Source organism: Oncorhynchus mykiss, chromosome Y (assembly GCF_013265735.2).
Source record: "Oncorhynchus mykiss isolate Arlee chromosome Y, USDA_OmykA_1.1, whole genome shotgun sequence".
NCBI classification, from domain to species: domain Eukaryota; kingdom Metazoa; phylum Chordata; class Actinopteri; order Salmoniformes; family Salmonidae; genus Oncorhynchus; species Oncorhynchus mykiss.
In genome coordinates, this window is record NC_048593.1 from 43794980 (window position 1) to 43816976 (window position 21997).

Here is a 21997-nt window from a genome sequence, read left to right on the forward strand (position 1 = left end):
CCTAATGGGTACAGAGTCTGTCTAACCAGCCTAATGGGTACATAGTCTGTCTAGCCAGCCTAATGGATACAGTCTGTCTAGCCAGCCTAATGGGTACAGTCTGTCTAGCCAGCCTAATGGGTACAGAGTCTGTCTAGCCAGCCTAATGGGTACAGTCTGTCTAGCCAGCCTAATGGATACAGTCTGTCTAGCCAGCCTAATGTATACAGTCTGTCTAGCCAGCCTAATGGGTACAGTCTGTCTAGCCAGCCTAATGGGTACAGAGTCTGTCTAACCAGCCTAATTGGTACAGAGTCTGTCTAGCCAGCCTATTGGGTACAGTCTGTCTAGCCAGCCTAATGGGTACATTCTGTCCAGACAGCCTAATGGGTACAGTCTGTCTAGCCAGCCTAATGGGTACAGTCTGTCTAGCCAGCCTAATAGGTACAGTCTGTCTAGCCAGACTAATGGGTACAGTCTGCCTAGCCAGCCTAATGGATACAGAGTCTGTCTAACCGGCGTAATGGGTACAGTCTGTCTAGCCAGCCTAATGGATACAGAGTCTGTCTAGCCAGCCTAATGGGTACAGTCTGTCTAGCCAGCCTAATGGGTACAGTCTGTCTAGCCAGCCTAATGGGTAGAGTCTGTCTAGCCAGCCTAATGGGTACAGAGTCTGTCTAGCCAGCCTAATGGGTACAGTCTGTCTAGCCAGCCTAATGGATACAGTCTGTCTAGCCAGCCTAATGGATACAGTCTGTCTAGCCAGCCTAATGGGTACAGTCTGTCTAGCCAGCCTAATGGGTACAGTCTGTCTAGCCAGCCTAATGGATACAGAGTCTGTCTAACCAGCATAATGGGTACAGTCTGTCTAGCCAGCCTAATGGATACAGAGTCTGTCTAGCCAGCCTAATGGGTACAGTCTGTCTAGCCAGCCTAATGGGTACAGAGTCTGTCTAACCAGCCTAATTGGTACAGAGTCTGTCTAGCCAGCCTATTGGGTACAGTCTGTCTAGCCAGCCTAATGGGTACATTCTGTCCAGCCAGCCTAATGGGTACAGTCTGTCTAGCCAGCCTAATGGGTACAGTCTGTCTAGCCAGCCTAATAGGTACAGTCTGTCTAGCCAGCCTAATGGGTACAGTCTGCCTAGCCAGCCTAATGGATACAGAGTCTGTCTAACCGGCGTAATGGGTACAGTCTGTCTAGCCAGCCTAATGGATACAGAGTCTGTCTAACCAGCCTAATGGGTACATAGTCTGTCTAGCCAGCCTAATGGGTACAGTCTGTCTAGCCAGCCTAATGGGTACAGTCTGTCTAGCCAGCCTAATGGGTACAGTCTGTCTAGCCAGCCTAATGGGTAAAGTCTGTCTAGCCAGCCTATTGGGTACAGTCTGTCTAGCCAGCCTAATGGATACAGAGTCTGTCTAACCAGCGTAATGGGTACAGAGTCTGTCTAACCAGCCTAATGGGTACATAGTCTGTCTAGCCAGCCTAATGGGTACAGTCTGTCTAGCCAGCCTAATGGATACAGTCTGTCTAGCCAGCCTAATGGGTACAGTCTGTCTAGCCAGCCTAATGGGTACAGAGTCTGTCTAGCCAGCCTAATGGGTACAGTCTGTCTAGCCAGCCTAATGGATACAGTCTGTCTAGCCAGCCTAATGGATACAGTCTGTCTAGCCAGCCTAATGGGTACAGTCTGTATAGCCAGCCTAATGGGTACAGTCTGTCTAGCCAGCCTAATGGATACAGTCTGTCTAGCCAGCCTAATGGATACAGTCTGTCTAGCCAGCCTAATAGGTACAGTCTGTCTAGCCAGCCTAATGGGTACAGTCTGCCTAGCCAGCCTAATGGATACAGAGTCTGTCTAACCGGCGTAATGGGTACAGTCTGTCTAGCCAGCCTAATGGATACAGAGTCTGTCTAACCAGCCTAATGGGTACATAGTCTGTCTAGCCAGCCTAATGGGTACAGTCTGTCTAGCCAGCCTAATGGATACAGTCTGTCTAGCCAGCCTAATGGGTACAGAGTCTGTCTAGCCTGCCTAATGGGTACAGAGTCTGTCTAGCCAGCCTAATGGGTACAGTCTGTCTAGCCAGCCTAATGGATACAGAGTCTGTCTGTCCAGCGTAATGGGTACAGTCTGTCTAGCCAGCCTAATGGATATAGAGTCTGTCTAGCCAGCCTAATGGGTACAGTCTGTCTAGCCAGCCTAATGGGTACAGAGCCTGTCTAGCCAGCCTAATGGGTACAGTCTGTCTAGCCAGCCTAATGGGTACAGTCTGTCTAGCAAGCCTAATGGATACAGAGTCTGTCTAGCCAGCCTAATGGGTACAGTCTGTCTAGCCAGCCTAATGGGTACAGTCTGTCTAGCCAGCCTAATGGATACAGTCTGTCTAGCCAGCCTAATGGGTAGAGTCTGTCTAGCCAGCCTAATGGATACAGTCTGTCTAGCCAGCCTAATGGATACAGAGTCTGTCTAACCAGCGTAATGGGTACAGTCTGTCTAGCCAGCCTAATGGATACAGAGTCTGTCTAGCCAGCCTAATGGGTACAGTCTGTCTAGCCAGCCTAATGGGTACAGAGTCTGTCTAACCAGCCTAATTGGTAGAGAGTCTGTCTAGCCAGCCTATTGGGTACAGTCTGTCTAGCCAGCCTAATGGGTACATTCTGTCCAGCCAGCCTAATGGGTACAGTCTGTCTAGCCAGCCTAATGGGTACAGTCTGTCTAGCCAGCCTAATAGGTACAGTCTGTCTAGCCAGCCTAATGGGTACAGTCTGCCTAGCCAGCCTAATGGATACAGAGTCTGTCTAACCGGCGTAATGGGTACAGTCTGTCTAGCCAGCCTAATGGATACAGAGTCTGTCTAGCCAGCCTAATGGGTACAGTCTGTCTAGCCAGCCTAATGGGTACAGTCTGTCTAGCCAGCCTAATGGATATAGAGTCTGTCTAGCCAGCCTAATGGGTACAGTCTGTCTAGCCAGCCTAATGGGTACAGAGCCTGTCTAGCCAGCCTAATGGGTACAGAGTCTGTCTAGCCAGCCTAATGGGTACAGTCTGTCTAGCAAGCCTAATGGATACAGAGTCTGTCTAGCCAGCCTAATGGGTACAGTCTGTCTAGCCAGCCTAATGGGTACAGTCTGTCTAGCCAGCCTAATGGATACAGTCTGTCTAGCCAGCCTAATGGGTAGAGTCTGTCTAGCCAGCCTAATGGATACAGTCTGTCTAGCCAGCCTAATGGATACAGTCTGTCTAGCCAGCCTAATGGGTACAGTCTGTCTAGCCAGCCTAATGGGTACAGTCTGTCTAGCCAGCCTAATGGGTAGAGTCTGTCTAGCCAGCCTAATGGATACAGAGTCTGTCTAGCCAGCCTAATGGATACAGTCTGTCTAGCCAGCCTAATGGGTACAGTCTGTCTAGCCAGCCTAATGGATACAGTCTGTCTAGCCAGCCTAATGGGTACAGTCTGTCTAGCCAGCCTAATGGGTACAGTCTGTCTAGACAGCCTAATGGGTACAGTCTGTCTAGCCAGCCTAATGGGTACAGTCTGTCTAGCCAGCCTAATGGGTACAGAGTCTGTCTAACCAGCCTAATGGTTACATAGTCTGTCTAGCCAGCCTAATGGGTACAGTCTGTCTAGCCAGCCTAATGGATACAGTCTGTCTAGCCAGCCTAATGGGTACAGTCTTTCTAGCCAGCCTAATGGGTACAGAGTCTGTCTAGCCAGCCTAATGGGTACAGTCTGTCTAGCCAGCCTAATGGATACAGTCTGTCTAGCCAGCCTAATGGATACAGTCTGTCTAGCCAGCCTAATGGGTACAGTCTGTCTAGCCAGCCTAATGGGTACAGTCTGTCTAGCCAGCCTAATGGATACAGAGTCTGTCTAACCAGCGTAATGGGTACAGTCTGTCTAGCCAGCCTAATGGGTACAGTCTGTCTAGCCAGCCTAATGGATACAGTCTGTCTAGCCAGCCTAATGGATACAGTCTGTCTAGCCAGCCTAATGGGTACAGTCTGTCTAGCCAGCCTAATGGGTACAGTCTGTCTAGCCAGCCTAATGGATACAGAGTCTGTCTAACCAGCGTAATGGGTACAGTCTGTCTAGCAAGCCTAATGGATACAGAGTCTGTCTAGCCAGCCTAATGGGTACAGTCTGTCTAGCCAGCCTAATGGGTACAGTCTGTCTAGCCAGCCTAATGGATACAGTCTGTCTAGCCAGCCTAATGGGTAGAGTCTGTCTAGCCAGCCTAATGGATACAGTCTGTCTAGCCAGCCTAATGGATACAGTCTGTCTAGCCAGCCTAATGGGTACAGTCTGTCTAGCCAGCCTAATGGGTACAGTCTGTCTAGCCAGCCTAATGGGTAGAGTCTGTCTAGCCAGCCTAATGGATACAGAGTCTGTCTAGCCAGCCTAATGGATACAGTCTGTCTAGCCAGCCTAATGGGTACAGTCTGTCTAGCCAGCCTAATGGATACAGTCTGTCTAGCCAGCCTAATGGGTACAGTCTGTCTAGCCAGCCTAATGGGTACAGTCTGTCTAGCCAGCCTAATGGGTACAGTCTGTCTAGACAGCCTAATGGGTACAGTCTGTCTAGCCAGCCTAATGGGTACAGTCTGTCTAGCCAGCCTAATGGGTACAGAGTCTGTCTAACCAGCCTAATGGGTACATAGTCTGTCTAGCCAGCCTAATGGGTACAGTCTGTCTAGCCAGCCTAATGGATACAGTCTGTCTATCCAGCCTAATGGGTACAGTCTGTCTAGCCAGCCTAATGGGTACAGAGTCTGTCTAGCCAGCCTAATGGGTACAGTCTGTCTAGCCAGCCTAATGGATACAGTCTGTCTAGCCAGCCTAATGGATACAGTCTGTCTAGCCAGCCTAATGGGTACAGTCTGTCTAGCCAGCCTAATGGGTACAGTCTGTCTAGCCAGCCTAATGGATACAGAGTCTGTCTAACCAGCGTAATGGGTACAGTCTGTCTAGCCAGCCTAATGGATACAGAGTCTGTCTAGCCAGCCTAATGGGTACAGTCTGTCTAGCCAGCCTAATGGGTACAGAGTCTGTCTAACCAGCCTAATTGGTACAGAGTCCGTCTAGCCAGCCTATTGGGTACAGTCTGTCTAGCCAGCCTAATGGGTACATTCTGTCCAGCCAGCCTAATGGGTACAGTCTGTCTAGCCAGCCTAATGGGTATTAGTCTGTCTAGCCAGCCTAATAGGTACAGTCTGTCTAGCCAGCCTAATCGGTACAGTCTGCCTAGCCAGCCTAATGGATACAGAGTCTGTCTGACCAGCGTAATGGGTACAGTCTGTCTAGCCAGCCTAATGGATATAGAGTCTGTCTAGCCAGCCTAATGGGTACAGTCTGTCTAGCCAGCCTAATGGGTACAGAGCCTGTCTAGCCAGCCTAATGGGTACAGTCTGTCTAGCCAGCCTAATCGGTACAGTCTGCCTAGCCAGCCTAATGGATACAGAGTCTGTCTGACCAGCGTAATGGGTACAGTCTGTCTAGCCAGCCTAATGGATATAGAGTCTGTCTAGCCAGCCTAATGGGTACAGTCTGTCTAGCCAGCCTAATGGGTACAGAGCCTGTCTAGCCAGCCTAATGGGTACAGTCTGTCTAGCCAGCCTAATGGGTACAGTCTGTCTAGCAAGCCTAATGGATACAGAGTCTGTCTAGCCAGCCTAATGGGTACAGTCTGTCTAGCCAGCCTAATGGGTACAGTCTGTCTAGCCAGCCTAATGGATACAGTCTGTCTAGCCAGCCTAATGGGTAGAGTCTGTCTAGCCAGCCTAATGGATACAGTCTGTCTAGCCAGCCTAATGGATACAGTCTGTCTAGCCAGCCTAATGGGTACAGTCTGTCTAGCCAGCCTAATGGGTACAGTCTGTCTAGCCAGCCTAATGGGTAGAGTCTGTCTAGCCAGCCTAATGGATACAGAGTCTGTCTAGCCAGCCTAATGGATACAGTCTGTCTAGCCAGCCTAATGGGTACAGTCTGTCTAGCCAGCCTAATGGATACAGTCTGTCTAGCCAGCCTAATGGGTACAGTCTGTCTAGCCAGCCTAATGGGTACAGTCTGTCTAGCCAGCCTAATGGGTACAGTCTGTCTAGACAGCCTAATGGGTACAGTCTGTCTAGCCAGCCTAATGGGTACAGTCTGTCTAGCCAGCCTAATGGGTACAGTCTGTCTAGCCAGCCTAATGGGTACAGTCTGTCTAGCCAGCCTAATGGGTACAGAGTCTGTCTAGCCAGCCTAATGGGTACAGTCTGTCTAGCCAGCCTAATGGATACAGTCTGTCTAGCCAGCCTAATGGATACAGTCTGTCTAGCCAGCCTAATGGGTACAGTCTCTCTAGCCAGCCTAATGGGTACAGTCTGTCTAGCCAGCCTAATGGATACAGAGTCTGTCTAACCAGCGTAATGGGTACAGTCTGTCTAGCCAGCCTAATGGATACAGAGTCTGTCTAGCCAGCCTAATGGGTACAGTCTGGCTAGCCAGCCTAATGGGTACAGAGTCTGTCTAACCAGCCTAATTGGTACAGAGTCTGTCTAGCCAGCCTATTGGGTACAGTCTGTCTAGCCAGCCTAATGGGTACATTCTGTCCAGCCAGCCTAATGGGTACAGTCTGTCTAGCCAGCCTAATGGGTACAGTCTGTCTAGCCAGCCTAATAGGTACAGTCTGTCTAGCCAGCCTAATGGGTACAGTCTGCCTAGCCAGCCTAATGGATACAGAGTCTGTCTAACCAGCGTAATGGGTACAGTCTGTCTAGCCAGCCTAATGGGTACAGTCTGTCTAGCCAGCCTAATGGATACAGTCTGTCTAGCCAGCCTAATGGGTACAGTCTGTCTAGCCAGCCTAATGGGTACAGTCTGTCTAGCCAGCCTAATGGATACAGAGTCTGTCTAACCAGCGTAATGGGTACAGTCTGTCTAGCCAGCCTAATGGATACAGAGTCTGTCTAGCCAGCCTAATGGGTACAGTCTGTCTAGCCAGCCTAATGGGTACAGAGTCTGTCTAACCAGCCTAATTGGTACAGAGTCTGTCTAGCCAGCCTATTGGGTACAGTCTGTCTAGCCAGCCTAATGGGTACATTCTGTCCAGCCAGCCTAATGGGTACAGTCTGTCTAGCCAGCCTAATGGGTACAGTCTGTCTAGCCAGCCTAATAGGTACAGTCTGTCTAGCCAGCCTAATGGGTACAGTCTGCCTAGCCAGCCTAATGGATACAGAGTCTGTCTAACCAGCGTAATGGGTACAGTCTGTCTAGCCAGCCTAATGGGTACAGTCTGTCTAGCCAGCCTAATGGATACAGTCTGTCTAGCCAGCCTAATGGATACAGTCTGTCTAGCCAGCCTAATGGGTACAGTCTGTCTAGCCAGCCTAATGGGTACAGTCTGTCTAGCCAGCCTAATGGATACAGAGTCTGTCTAACCAGCGTAATGGGTACAGTCTGTCTAGCCAGCCTAATGGATACAGAGTCTGTCTAGCCAGCCTAATGGGTACAGTCTGTCTAGCCAGCCTAATGGGTACAGAGTCTGTCTAACCAGCCTAATTGGTACAGAGTCTGTCTAGCCAGCCTATTGGGTACAGTCTGTCTAGCCAGCCTAATGGGTACATTCTGTCCAGCCAGCCTAATGGGTACAGTCTGTCTAGCCAGCCTAATGGGTACAGTCTGTCTAGCCAGCCTAATAGGTACAGTCTGTCTAGCCAGCCTAATGGGTACAGTCTGTCTAGCCAGCCTAATGGGTACATTCTGTCCAGCCAGCCTAATGGGTACAGTCTGTCTAGCCAGCCTAATGGGTATTAGTCTGTCTAGCCAGCCTAATAGGTACAGTCTGTCTAGCCAGCCTAATCGGTACAGTCTGCCTAGCCAGCCTAATGGATACAGAGTCTGTCTGACCAGCGTAATGGGTACAGTCTGTCTAGCCAGCCTAATGGATATAGAGTCTGTCTAGCCAGCCTAATGGGTACAGTCTGTCTAGCCAGCCTAATGGGTACAGAGCCTGTCTAGCCAGCCTAATGGGTACAGTCTGTCTAGCCAGCCTAATCGGTACAGTCTGCCTAGCCAGCCTAATGGATACAGAGTCTGTCTGACCAGCGTAATGGGTACAGTCTGTCTAGCCAGCCTAATGGATATAGAGTCTGTCTAGCCAGCCTAATGGGTACAGTCTGTCTAGCCAGCCTAATGGGTACAGAGCCTGTCTAGCCAGCCTAATGGGTACAGTCTGTCTAGCCAGCCTAATGGGTACAGTCTGTCTAGCCAGCCTAATAGGTACAGTCTGTCTAGCCAGCCTAATGGGTACAGTCTGCCTAGCCAGCCTAATGGATACAGAGTCTGTCTAACCAGCGTAATGGGTACAGTCTGTCTAGCCAGCCTAATGGGTACAGTCTGTCTAGCCAGCCTAATGGATACAGTCTGTCTAGCCAGCCTAATGGATACAGTCTGTCTAGCCAGCCTAATGGGTACAGTCTGTCTAGCCAGCCTAATGGGTACAGTCTGTCTAGCCAGCCTAATGGATACAGAGTCTGTCTAACCAGCGTAATGGGTACAGTCTGTCTAGCCAGCCTAATGGATACAGAGTCTGTCTAGCCAGCCTAATGGGTACAGTCTGTCTAGCCAGCCTAATGGGTACAGAGCCTGTCTAGCCAGCCTAATGGGTACAGTCTGTCTAGCCAGCCTAATGGGTACAGTCTGTCTAGCAAGCCTAATGGATACAGAGTCTGTCTAGCCAGCCTAATGGGTACAGTCTGTCTAGCCAGCCTAATGGGTACAGTCTGTCTAGCCAGCCTAATGGATACAGTCTGTCTAGCCAGCCTAATGGGTAGAGTCTGTCTAGCCAGCCTAATGGATACAGTCTGTCTAGCCAGCCTAATGGATACAGTCTGTCTAGCCAGCCTAATGGGTACAGTCTGTCTAGCCAGCCTAATGGGTACAGTCTGTCTAGCCAGCCTAATGGGTAGAGTCTGTCTAGCCAGCCTAATGGATACAGAGTCTGTCTAGCCAGCCTAATGGATACAGTCTGTCTAGCCAGCCTAATGGGTACAGTCTGTCTAGCCAGCCTAATGGATACAGTCTGTCTAGCCAGCCTAATGGGTACAGTCTGTCTAGCCAGCCTAATGGGTACAGTCTGTCTAGCCAGCCTAATGGGTACAGTCTGTCTAGACAGCCTAATGGGTACAGTCTGTCTAGCCAGCCTAATGGGTACAGTCTGTCTAGCCAGCCTAATGGGTACAGTCTGTCTAGCCAGCCTAATGGGTACAGTCTGTCTAGCCAGCCTAATGGGTACAGAGTCTGTCTAGCCAGCCTAATGGGTACAGTCTGTCTAGCCAGCCTAATGGATACAGTCTGTCTAGCCAGCCTAATGGATACAGTCTGTCTAGCCAGCCTAATGGGTACAGTCTGTCTAGCCAGCCTAATGGGTACAGTCTGTCTAGCCAGCCTAATGGATACAGAGTCTGTCTAACCAGCGTAATGGGTACAGTCTGTCTAGCCAGCCTAATGGATACAGAGTCTGTCTAGCCAGCCTAATGGGTACAGTCTGGCTAGCCAGCCTAATGGGTACAGAGTCTGTCTAACCAGCCTAATTGGTACAGAGTCTGTCTAGCCAGCCTATTGGGTACAGTCTGTCTAGCAAGCCTAATGGGTACATTCTGTCCAGCCAGCCTAATGGGTACAGTCTGTCTAGCCAGCCTAATGGGTACAGTCTGTCTAGCCAGCCTAATAGGTACAGTCTGTCTAGCCAGCCTAATGGGTACAGTCTGCCTAGCCAGCCTAATGGATACAGAGTCTGTCTGACCAGCGTAATGGGTACAGTCTGTCTAGCCAGCCTAATGGATATAGAGTCTGTCTAGCCAGCCTAATGGGTACAGTCTGTCTAGCCAGCCTAATGGGTACAGAGCCTGTCTAGCCAGCCTAATGGGTACAGTCTGTCTAGCCAGCCTAATGGGTACAGTCTGTCTAGCAAGCCTAATGGATACAGAGTCTGTCTAGCCAGCCTAATGGGTACAGTCTGTCTAGCCAGCCTAATGGGTACAGTCTGTCTAGCCAGCCTAATGGATACAGTCTGTCTAGCCAGCCTAATGGGTAGAGTCTGTCTAGCCAGCCTAATGGATACAGTCTGTCTAGCCAGCCTAATGGATACAGTCTGTCTAGCCAGCCTAATGGGTACAGTCTGTCTAGCCAGCCTAATGGGTACAGTCTGTCTAGCCAGCCTAATGGGTAGAGTCTGTCTAGCCAGCCTAATGGATACAGAGTCTGTCTAGCCAGCCTAATGGATACAGTCTGTCTAGCCAGCCTAATGGGTACAGTCTGTCTAGCCAGCCTAATGGATACAGTCTGTCTAGCCAGCCTAATGGGTACAGTCTGTCTAGCCAGCCTAATGGGTACAGTCTGTCTAGCCAGCCTAATGGGTACAGTCTGTCTAGACAGCCTAATGGGTACAGTCTGTCTAGCCAGCCTAATGGGTACAGTCTGTCTAGCCAGCCTAATGGGTACAGTCTGTCTAGCCAGCCTAATGGGTACAGTCTGTCTAGCCAGCCTAATGGGTACAGAGTCTGTCTAGCCAGCCTAATGGGTACAGTCTGTCTAGCCAGCCTAATGGATACAGTCTGTCTAGCCAGCCTAATGGATACAGTCTGTCTAGCCAGCCTAATGGGTACAGTCTGTCTAGCCAGCCTAATGGGTACAGTCTGTCTAGCCAGCCTAATGGATACAGAGTCTGTCTAACCAGCGTAATGGGTACAGTCTGTCTAGCCAGCCTAATGGATACAGAGTCTGTCTAGCCAGCCTAATGGGTACAGTCTGGCTAGCCAGCCTAATGGGTACAGAGTCTGTCTAACCAGCCTAATTGGTACAGAGTCTGTCTAGCCAGCCTATTGGGTACAGTCTGTCTAGCAAGCCTAATGGGTACATTCTGTCCAGCCAGCCTAATGGGTACAGTCTGTCTAGCCAGCCTAATGGGTACAGTCTGTCTAGCCAGCCTAATAGGTACAGTCTGTCTAGCCAGCCTAATGGGTACAGTCTGCCTAGCCAGCCTAATGGATACAGAGTCTGTCTAACCAGCGTAATGGGTACAGTCTGTCTAGCCAGCCTAATGGGTACAGTCTGTCTAGCCAGCCTAATGGATACAGTCTGTCTAGCCAGCCTAATGGATACAGTCTGTCTAGCCAGCCTAATGGGTACAGTCTGTCTAGCCAGCCTAATGGGTACAGTCTGTCTAGCCAGCCTAATGGATACATAGTCTGTCTAACCAGCGTAATGGGTACAGTCTGTCTAGCCAGCCTAATGGATACAGAGTCTGTCTAGCCAGCCTAATGGGTACAGTCTGTCTAGCCAGCCTAATGGGTACAGAGTCTGTCTAACCAGCCTAATTGGTACAGAGTCTGTCTAGCCAGCCTATTGGGTACAGTCTGTCTAGCCAGCCTAATGGGTACATTCTGTCCAGCCAGCCTAATGGGTACAGTCTGTCTAGCCAGCCTAATGGGTACAGTCTGTCTAGCCAGCCTAATAGGTACAGTCTGTCTAGCCAGCCTAATGGGTACAGTCTGCCTAGCCAGCCTAATGGATACAGAGTCTGTCTAGCCAGCCTAATGGGTACAGTCTGTCTAGCCAGCCTAATGGGTACAGAGTCTGTCTAACCAGCCTAATTGGTACAGAGTCTGTCTAGCCAGCCTATTGGGTACAGTCTGTCTAGCCAGCCTAATGGGTACATTCTGTCCAGCCAGCCTAATGGGTACAGTCTGTCTAGCCAGCCTAATGGGTACAGTCTGTCTAGCCAGCCTAATAGGTACAGTCTGTCTAGCCAGCCTAATGGGTACAGTCTGCCTAGCCAGCCTAATGGATACAGAGTCTGTCTAACCGGCGTAATGGGTACAGTCTGTCTAGCCAGCCTAATGGATACAGAGTCTGTCTAGCCAGCCTAATGGGTACAGTCTGTCTAGCCAGCCTAATGGGTACAGTCTGTCTAGCCAGCCTAATGGATACAGTCTGTCTAGCCAGCCTAATGGGTAGAGTCTGTCTAGCCAGCCTAATGGATACAGTCTGTCTAGCCAGCCTAATGGATACAGTCTGTCTAGCCAGCCTAATGGGTACAGTCTGTCTAGCCAGCCTAATGGGTACAGTCTGTCTAGCCAGCCTAATGGATACAGTCTGTCTAGCCAGCCTAATGGGTACAGTCTGTCTAGCCAGCCTAATGGGTACAGTCTGTCTAGCCAGCCTAATGGGTACAGTCTGTCTAGACAGCCTAATGGGTACAGTCTGTCTAGCCAGCCTAATGGGTACAGTCTGTCTAGCCAGCCTAATGGGTACAGAGTCTGTCTAACCAGCCTAATGGGTACATAGTCTGTCTAGCCAGCCTAATGGATACAGTCTGTCTAGCCAGCCTAATGGGTACAGTCTGTCTAGCCAGCCTAATGGGTACAGTCTGTCTAGCCAGCCTAATGGGTACAGTCTGTCTAGACAGCCTAATGGGTACAGTCTGTCTAGCCAGCCTAATGGGTACAGTCTGTCTAGCCAGCCTAATGGGTACAGAGTCTGTCTAACCAGCCTAATGGGTACATAGTCTGTCTAGCCAGCCTAATGGGTACAGTTTGTCTAGCCAGCCTAATGGATACAGTCTGTCTAGCCAGCCTAATGGGTACAGTCTGTCTTGCCAGCCTAATGGGTACAGTCTGTCTAGCCAACCTAATGGTTACAGTCTGTCTAGCCAGCCTAATGGGTACAGTCTGTCTAGCCAGCCTAATGGGTACAGAGTCTGTCTAACCAGCCTAATGGGTACAGAGTCTGTCTAGCCAGCCTAATGTGTACAGTCTGTCTAGCCAGCCTAATGGGTACAGTCTGTCTAGCCAGCCTAATGGGTACAGTCTGTCTAGCCAGCCTAATGGGTACAGAATCTGTACCAAAGGCTGCGTTTACACAGGCAGCCAGGTTCTGATCTTTTTAGTTACCAGTTGGTCTTTTGACCAACCAGATGAGGTATTTTGCCTTATAATTGAGCAACAGATCAGAAATGGGCTGCCTGTGTAAATAGCCATAGAGTGTTGCAGTTCCTCTAGACAGATAATGAGAATAATGCTGCAAGAGGTTAATTTGGGATTGAGCACTTTCATATGTTTCACCTCAGCAATGTTCAATGTGTTTTAATGCCCAGAGTGAGAAACACTGAAAGCAAAATACGACTATAGCAAATCCACTTCCTAAACATCAGATTTCAACGTAACATAGAATGTAAAAAAAAAAAGACAAAAAACATTAGGTAGTCCTAACTCAGGCCGATAAAGAGTGATTTATTAATACAAGGCCTGTATTTGTAGGTACAGTATGTTGCAATGGTTGCAGATATTTTGTAATTGCTCCCCCCACCCCCCCCCACCCCCCCAAAAAAAACAGGTTTTCAATAAATCCTGGTTGGAATATTCTGGATTTTCTGCTTGTTCCCATCCTGATTCTGGGAATCTTTACAACCGGCATTTCAGTTAAAACCTAGGAGTTTTTTGGGGGGAATTTTGTGACCTGTGTACATCTGTGTACATCCAGTCTCTGCTACACGCTAAACGTGTCTCTACATCTAAATCCAAGACTTTCCGCTTGGTTTTAATGATACGTTTGACCCTATAATGTGTCATCGTCGTCTATTGGTTTTTCATGTCATGTACATTGTGTAGTGTCATAGAAAACATTATTTGGAGAAAAAAAAATCACTATGAAATGGGTGACCTTTAACCCCATTGATTCTGTACCATGAAAGTATGAATCTAATGATATTGTTCAAAAAACAGCCAATCTGGATATCGTGTGTAAATGCTTTATTATTACCAGAAGTGATAATGACAACATGATATAATCGCTAGTAGTGACTGTGAAAGATCAACCCGATTTTTGTTGGAGCTAGTTAACGAAGCTAGCTAACAAAGATAGCTAATAAGATAGCTAACGACGTGTGGTGTTGGAGCTAGCTAATGAACCTAGCTAAACAGTTTAGCTAACAAAACTAGCTAACGACATGTGGTGTTGGAGCTAGCTAATGAACCTAGCTAAACAGTTAGCTAACAAAACAAGCTAACGAAGCTAGCTAACGACGTGTGGTGTTGGAGCTAGCTAATGAACCTAGCTAAACAGTTAGCTAACAAAACAAGCTAACGAAGCTAGCTAACGACGTGTGTGGTGTTGGAGCTAGCTAATGAACCTAGCTAAACAGTTAGCTAACAAAGCTAGCTAACGACGTGTGGTGTGTTTTTCCTAACTTTACCTATTGACCTCTGACACTCTTTTTCTCCAGCAACACCTTTCAGATCTGCAGCATCGCATGCCACCAACACTACAACAAACCAGTGTCCTCATTTTTGAAATCAAATAAATTAAAAGATGAGATCTGGAAAATGGTCAAAGAAAATGAAAAAAAAAAAAATAACTTGTCAAAATGTGTATTACCAAAAATTCTGCACTTACACAGTATATACATGCCTTGTGCTGAAAAGATATTAGCAATGACAAAATAAAAAGTGTAGCGATTTTTTTTTTCTTCTTCCTTCAGTAGATCAATTGGCTAATATACAAATCTGAGGGTATGAGGGATCCCAAAATCTAACAACATCTTTTACTAGTTACCACATTTAGCAGATGCAATATACAGCCAGCCGTATGCACAAGGGGAGGGCTAAGAATCATATATATCGACAAAAACATCAAAACAAAGACTGTCTAATGTTTACTGTTTATGCGTTAAACAGTACGGTCGGATGTGGAGTACAGTAGGTTGTTTTATATTACTATTAGTGGTTGAATAAGGGAAAGCCAATTTCTCTCCTCTTATTTTAACTTGGGTTGCAAAATCCTCCAACCTGGATTTCTGGGGGGGGGGGGGGGAGGGGGAAGAACAAGAAGAAAGTAAAAAAAAAAAACACGGGGGGGAATTCTGGGAAAGATTTCAGAATTTTGCAACTCTAAGCAGAACCATTCCTGAGGGTAACTAGCAGTTGTCAAGGTAACACTGATGTTCAAGAGGGGATGGTTGTTGTGCTTCTGTGTTTGTCTTTTCTGTTGAATGTTTTTGGGGTTCTCAATGCTTCATTCATGGCCAAGTCTTGGCCCAAACTATAAAATACTTTTAATTAAAAAAAAAAAAAAAGATCATGGTTTAAAAAATAAAAATAAAAAACATTCTAGTATCCATACAATCGGCCGTTACCAGTAAAGCGTCACAATACGTTGCAGCACGTTCGATTTAGCCGCTCGGGGTCAAGGACACATTTATAGTTCTGGACTACGGTCTCTAAGAGGTGATGAGATATTACAACCAACTGGTTTGAATCCCTTTGAATCGCATAAACGGCACGGAGTTGTCCATGGTTTTAGCGGAGCTGGGAGTCACCTTGCCCCACCTGGCAGGTAAACGGAACACTCTGCACCGTATTGTCTCCGCAACGACCTACTACAACACTACTCTACTACCCACAGTGCTTGACTTGGGATGGAAGAGGTGCAGGAGCTGTATTTTTCCAAGTCCATCCATGAGAACATGTTCACCAAAATTCATAACTGAAATGATGCCGCCCTCTGGTTATTCACTGTTAAAGGTTCATGCACATTTTGACAGATGGAATTTTATGACTTTTTCATGTCTTCGCTTGAACTTTTTCTCTATATAGCCTAAAAGTCTGAATAAATGTTGGTTCTCTGATTCCATGTTGTCCTACTATCTCTTGCCGTTGTGCCCTTGATCAAGGCACTTAACCCCCCACAAAGTAGAATAACACGTGTGGTCAACCTTCCATCTGGAGAGCTACTAGGCATTTATTTTTTATTTATTTTACCTTTATTTAACTAGGCAAGTCAGTTAAGAACAAATTCTTATTTTCAATGACGGCCTAGGATCAGTGGGTTAATTGCCTGTTCAGGGGCAGAACGACAGATTTTCACCTTGTCAGCTCGGGATTTGAACTTTCAACCTTTCAGTTATTAGTCCAACATTCTAACCACTAGGCTACCTGCCGCCCCTCCACTCTAACCACTAGGCTACCTCCCACCCCTCCACTCTAACCACTAGGCTACCTCCCACCCCTCCACTCTAACCACTAGGCTACCTCCCACCCCTCCACTCTAGCCACTAGGCTACCTGCCTCCCCTCCACTCTAACCACTAGGCTACCTCCCACCCCTCCACTCTAACCACTAGGCTACCTCCCACCCCTCCACTCTAACCACTAGGCTACCTCCCACCCCTCCACTCTAACCACTAGGCTACCTCCCACCCCTCCACTCTAACCACTAGGCTACCTCCCACCCCTCCACTCTAACCACTAGGCTACCTCCCACCCCTCCACTCTAACCACTATGCTACCTCCCACCCCTCCACTCTAGCCACTAGGCTACCTGCCTCCCCTCCACTCTAACCACTAGGCTACCTCCCACCCCTCCACTCTAACCACTAGGCTACCTCCCACCCCTCCACTCTAACCACTAGGCTACCTCCCACCCCTCCACTCTAACCACTAGGCTACCTCCCACCCCTCCACTCTAACCACTAGGCTACCTCCCACCCCTCCACTCTAGCCACTAGGCTACCTGCCTCCCCTCCACTCTAACCACTAGGCTACCTCCCACCCCTCCACTCTAACCACTAGGCTACCTCCCACCCCTCCACTGTAACCACTAGGCTACCTGCCGTCCCAGGGCATGCAGGCAGCCCTGAAACACATCCGAGTCTGCTTACAGCAAGGTCCTGTTGAGCAGCGGATGTTTAAGCTACAGTGTGGAGTATTAGAGCAGGGCTGGAATAAAAGCCTGCACTCCCAGTAGCTCTCATGGGCGACGGTTGGCCACAACCTAATATAAAAAGTTACAATATTACAACCAAATACTTTGTCTTCATATAATTATTTCCTCGTTCAATGAATCAGGGATAAAATGGATGAAGTTGTTTACCTCAAAGGAAGGTAGCTAACTAAGACATATCTATGACCTTATAAGGCTAAAATATTCATGTTTCAGGGGAGATCTATGCAAAGCATGGAAGCCATTTTTCAATTAGGCTATTCTTAGACGTTTGTTGGGAGTGACATAGCCTTCTGTCAGATGTATTTCTCAGCAGAACCATTGGAGTCAACGACATGAATGCTTAGGTCTCTAGCAACAACAACAAGAACAAAAAAAACGCAGCTAACTAGCGATATAGCCTGTAGCATGGCTAGTTATGTTTTGAATGGGCAATTTAGTTATTTTATGTTATATTTCTACCTGCTGCTGAAACAAAGCAGAATGAACAGTTGAATGCACACTCTCCATTGCTATTCAATGCAGAACCCGCCTTCATTCCCACTTTGATCAGCCTTTCTTTCGGGCCGGTGATAGACCACTTTGTTTTTATAAAGGAAACGGTACGCAGTCGTCGTCGTCGTCCGTCCCCCCCCCCCTCCCCCTCCCCCTCCCCCCCTCCCCAATTTAGAGCGCCGGTAGACAACTCTGGCCCAAGTCAAGCACTGACTACCCAAAATATAGCATCGTTCTACATCCCTTCGGCAACCGATGGCGCTGTAGATCGATAGATACTAAGTTGCCAAGGTGACACCGTGAGAATGTTGCGTTAGCGCAGCAGGGTTCTGAACAGGAACATACAGACAGACGCATCACGTATCACAGACCGTTTGAAGTAATCCACGTAATGATTATGCATGATAAAAAAAAGCAAGACATTAATTGATTGATTGTTGTTTCAATTCATTTGATATAAACCTTCACCCAGCATTGTTTTCGTAACCTTTTTTTGGTGTTCAGAATTTATATTATGAGTGTCGTTAATGATCAATCGGTTCGTCTGTCTTAAAGACTACCACCTATATGAACCAATGACTAATGAAGAACAAATTACACACATACCATATCTCACAACATGTCTGGCTACAGTGTTCACACAAAACCTCCTATCTTATCATACAATGGGCCATTTTTTTTATTGAATACAGTTTGTATTATACCAGAAAACCCTCTGTCCTGTCATACAGGAGGCAAGGGCTATTGTTTACAAGTCTATTCTTTTCCTCATGTACAGTTTTATTCAGGGTGTCAGTGGAGGGGACAGTGAAGGGAACATTGAAGGGTTAGTGAAGGGGACATTGAAGGGGACAGCAAAAGGTTAGTGAAGGGGAGAGTGAAGGGGACAGTGAAGGGTTAGTGAAGGGGACATTGAAGGGGACAGTGAAGGGTTAGTGAAGGGGACATTGAAGGGGACATTGAAGGGTTAGTGAAGGGGACATTGAAGGGGACATTGAAGGAGACAGCAAAGGGTTAGTGAAGGGGAGAGTGAAGGGGACAGTGATGGGAACAGTAGAGGGGTAGTGAAGGAGACAGTAGAGGGGTAGTGAAGGAGACAGTAGAGGGGTAGTGAAGGGGGAAGTGTAATTGAACAGTGAAGGGGCCAATGAAGGAGACAGTGAAGCAGACAATGGAGGAGACAGTGAAAGGGGACAGTGAAGGGAACAGTGAAGGGGACAGTAGAGGGGTAGTGAAGGGGACAGTGAATGAGACAGTGTAATTGTGTAATTGAACAGTGAAGGGAACAGGGATGGGACAGTGAAGGGACAGTGAAGGGGCAGTGAAGGAGGCAGTGAAAGGGGACAGTGAAGGAGCCAGTGAAGGAGACAGTGAAGGAGCCAGTGAAAGGGGACAGTGTAATTGAACAGTGAAGGGGACAGTGAAGAAGAGAGTGAAGGAGCCAGTAAAAGAGGACAGTGAAGGAGCAGTGAAGGAGCCAGTGAAGGAGCCAGTGAAGGCGACAGTAAAGGAGACAGTGAAGGAGACAGTGAAGGAGGCAGTGAAGGAGACAGTGAAGGGGACAGTGAAGGAGAGAGTGAAGGAGCCAGTGAAAGAGAACAGTGAAGGAGCCAGTGAAAGAGGACAGTGAAGGAGACAGTGAAGGAAACAGTGAAGGGAACAGTGAAAGGGGACAGTGAAGGAGAGAGTGAAGGAAAGAGTGAAGGAGCCAGTGAAAGAGGACAGTGAAGGAGCCAGTGAAGGAGAGAGTGAAGGAGCCAGTGAAAGAGGACAGTGAAGGAGCCAGTGAAGGAGAGAGTGAAGGAGCCAGTGAAAGAGGACAGTGAAGGAGCCAGTGAAGGAGAGAGTGAAGGAGCCAGTGAAAGAGGACAGTGAAGGAGCCAGTGAAGGAGAGAGTGAAGGAGCCAGTGAAAGAGGACAGTGAAAGGGGACAGTGAAAGAGGACAGTGAAGGAGCCAGTGAAGGAGAGAGTGAAGGAGCCAGTGAAAGGGGACAGTGAAAGGGGACAGTGAAAGGAGACAGATAATCTAAAGTATAATTTTGTCTGAAAGACATAAGGCGTAACCAGCACACATATTCATTTAAATAACAAATAAAAACAAAAAATGTTGAATTAAACAACGTTCAAGCCTAGGAGCTGCGATACGACAGGCGGAATAAAAAGAGAGTGTTTGTAGCATCAATGTAAATGAATGACACAAAGCAGTTAAACAACAGCATTGCTGACAGTGTGAATGAAGGCGGCATATTTGAGGCACCGTGTAAACGTGAGGGTGTGTGGTTTACACACAGGGAATGGGTGTGTGTGTGTGTGTGTGTGTGTGTGGGTGTGTGTGTGTGTGTGTGGCAACAGGGTGTGTGTGTGAGGAGGTGTTGAGGCGTTTAATAAGGAGTCTGAAGTGGTCTCGGTGTCGGTGGATATGCAGATTCTCAGGGGTTTATTTCACATAAAATATGTAAAATTTAAAGAAAAGAAAATACAAAATAAAAGGCAACATCTCCAGACAGCCAGTAGAGGGCGCTGCCTTTAAAAACGAAGGCCGGCGTCAGAAACTAGGACGGTTAAAAAATATTTAAAAAAGTGTAGAAGAAGTGAAGGGTCGGAATGAAATGATTAAAAAAAGAGAACAGAAAGGCCAGCAGGGAAGAAGGGATGAGGGGAAAAGGAGAAGGTGGAGTTTTTCCACGGGGTTTCCTTAGTGACGCAGCAGGGGCAGTGGAGAGAGAGAGGGACAGAAGGAGAAAATGGAAAGAGAGAGAGAGAGAGAAAAAGGGAGAGAAAGAGGGGGCAGCATATCTCCCTCTGTAGTCTAAATAAAGTATAGAACGGGATGAAGAAAGAGATAAAGAGAATGAGAGGGGGAGATAGAGGAATAGAGACATAAAGACAGAGAGAAAGAGTGGGCAGCAGATCAGCGCCCTCTACAGTCTAGATAAAGTACTCCTTCTTCTCCTCAGCATGTGTGTTGCCCTCTGCGTTGATGATAGCTGTATCAGCATCGGGCGCGTCGTCCGCTCCTTTGGCCTCGTTGGTCAGGTACGTTCCTATTGGACAACAGACAGGAAAACAATACGTGAGGTATATTCCTATTGGAGAACAGACAGGTAAACAATACCTGAGGTCTATTCCTATTGGACAACAGACAGGAAGAGAACAGATGAGGTACGTTCCTATTGGACAACAGACAACAACGGTATGTTAAATAAACCTCTGACCACGATTTAATGCATAAACATGAGACACATATCCATGGTGGCTCTGTGCTAAACACAATGTAAAATACCAGTCCTCCAGTGTCCGATCTGGAGCGTAAAGTCACAAGCTCTGCTGGTGTAGCAACTTATAAGTACCAAAACACCTGGTCCAAAACCCCTGGTCTGCCCTAGAAAGACTATGTAAATTACGACTGCCAGAACGGACCCAATTCGTTTTTTAGATGCCCGGGAGGAAGAGGGGGACGGACAGACGTTTGTTTACTATGATCAAGTTTGATCTCCATGTTGAATTATTTTAAAGTTCGCTACAAATCAAGATATTTAATTAAATACTGATCCATTCTGACTACTAGATATTTAATTAAATAGTGATCCATTCTGACTACTAGATATTTAATTAAATAGTGATCCATTCTGACTACTAGATATTTAATTAAATACTGATCCATTCTGACTACTAGATATTTAATTAAATACTGATCCATTCTGACTACTAGATATTTAATTAAATACTGATCCATTCTGACTACTAGATATTTAATTAAATAGTGATCCATTCTGACTACTAGATATTTAATTAAATACTGATCCATTCTGACTACTAGATATTTAATTAAATAGTGATCCATTCTGACTACTAGATATTTAATTAAATAGTGATCCATTCTGACTACTAGATATTTAATTAAATACTGATCCATTCTGACTACTAGATATTTAATTAAATACTGATCCATTCTGACTACTAGATATTTAATTAAATACTGATCCATTCTGACTACTAGATATTTAATTAAATACTGATCCATTCTGACTACTAGATATTTAATTAAATACTGATCCATTCTGACGACTACATATTTAATTAAATACTGATCCATTCTGACTACTAGATAATTAAATAGTGATCCATTCTGACTACTAGATATTTAATTAAATACTGATCCATTCTGACTACTAGATATTTAATTAAATACTGATCCATTCTGACTACTAGATATTTAATTAAATACTGATCCATTCTGACTACTAGATATTTAATTAAATAGTGATCCATTCTGACTACTAGATATTTAATTAAATACTGATCCATTCTGACTACTAGATATTTAATTAAATACTGACCCATTCTGACTACTACATATTTAATTAAATACTGATCCATTCTGACTACTAGATATTTAATTAAATACTGATCCATTCTGACTACTAGATATTTAATTAAATACTGATCCATTCTGACTACTAGATATTTAATTAAATAGTGATCCATTCTGACTACTAGATATTTAATTAAATAGTGATCCATTCTGACTACTAGATATTTAATTAAATAGTGATCCATTCTGACTACTACATATTTAATTAAATACTGATCCATTCTGACTACTAGATATTTAATTAAATACTGATCCATTCTGACTACTAGATATTTAATTAAATACTGATCCATTCTGACTACTAGATATTTAATTAAATAGTGATCCATTCTGACTACTAGATATTTAATTCAATAGTGATCCATTCTGACTACTAGATAT

The 21997-nt window shown here is 46.6% G+C and overlaps 1 protein-coding gene across 6 annotated transcripts in view; it reads right to left on the bottom strand.

The window, feature by feature from the left end:
- Window positions 1-19649: 19649 nt before the first annotated feature.
- The window catches only part of cadm2a (cell adhesion molecule 2a), a 766219-nt gene continuing 763871 nt past the window's right edge, over window positions 19650-21997 (bottom strand). For 5 of the 6 annotated variants that reach the window (XM_036967529.1, XM_036967531.1, XM_036967528.1 and 2 more), the window contains one exon: window positions 19650-20285. In XM_036967529.1, the coding sequence (XP_036823424.1) occupies window positions 20170-20285 (116 nt within the window). In that variant the 3' untranslated portion in view covers window positions 19650-20169. The remainder of the gene's footprint in view (window positions 20286-21997) is intronic. The other variant, XM_036967530.1, reaches the window with a different exon arrangement.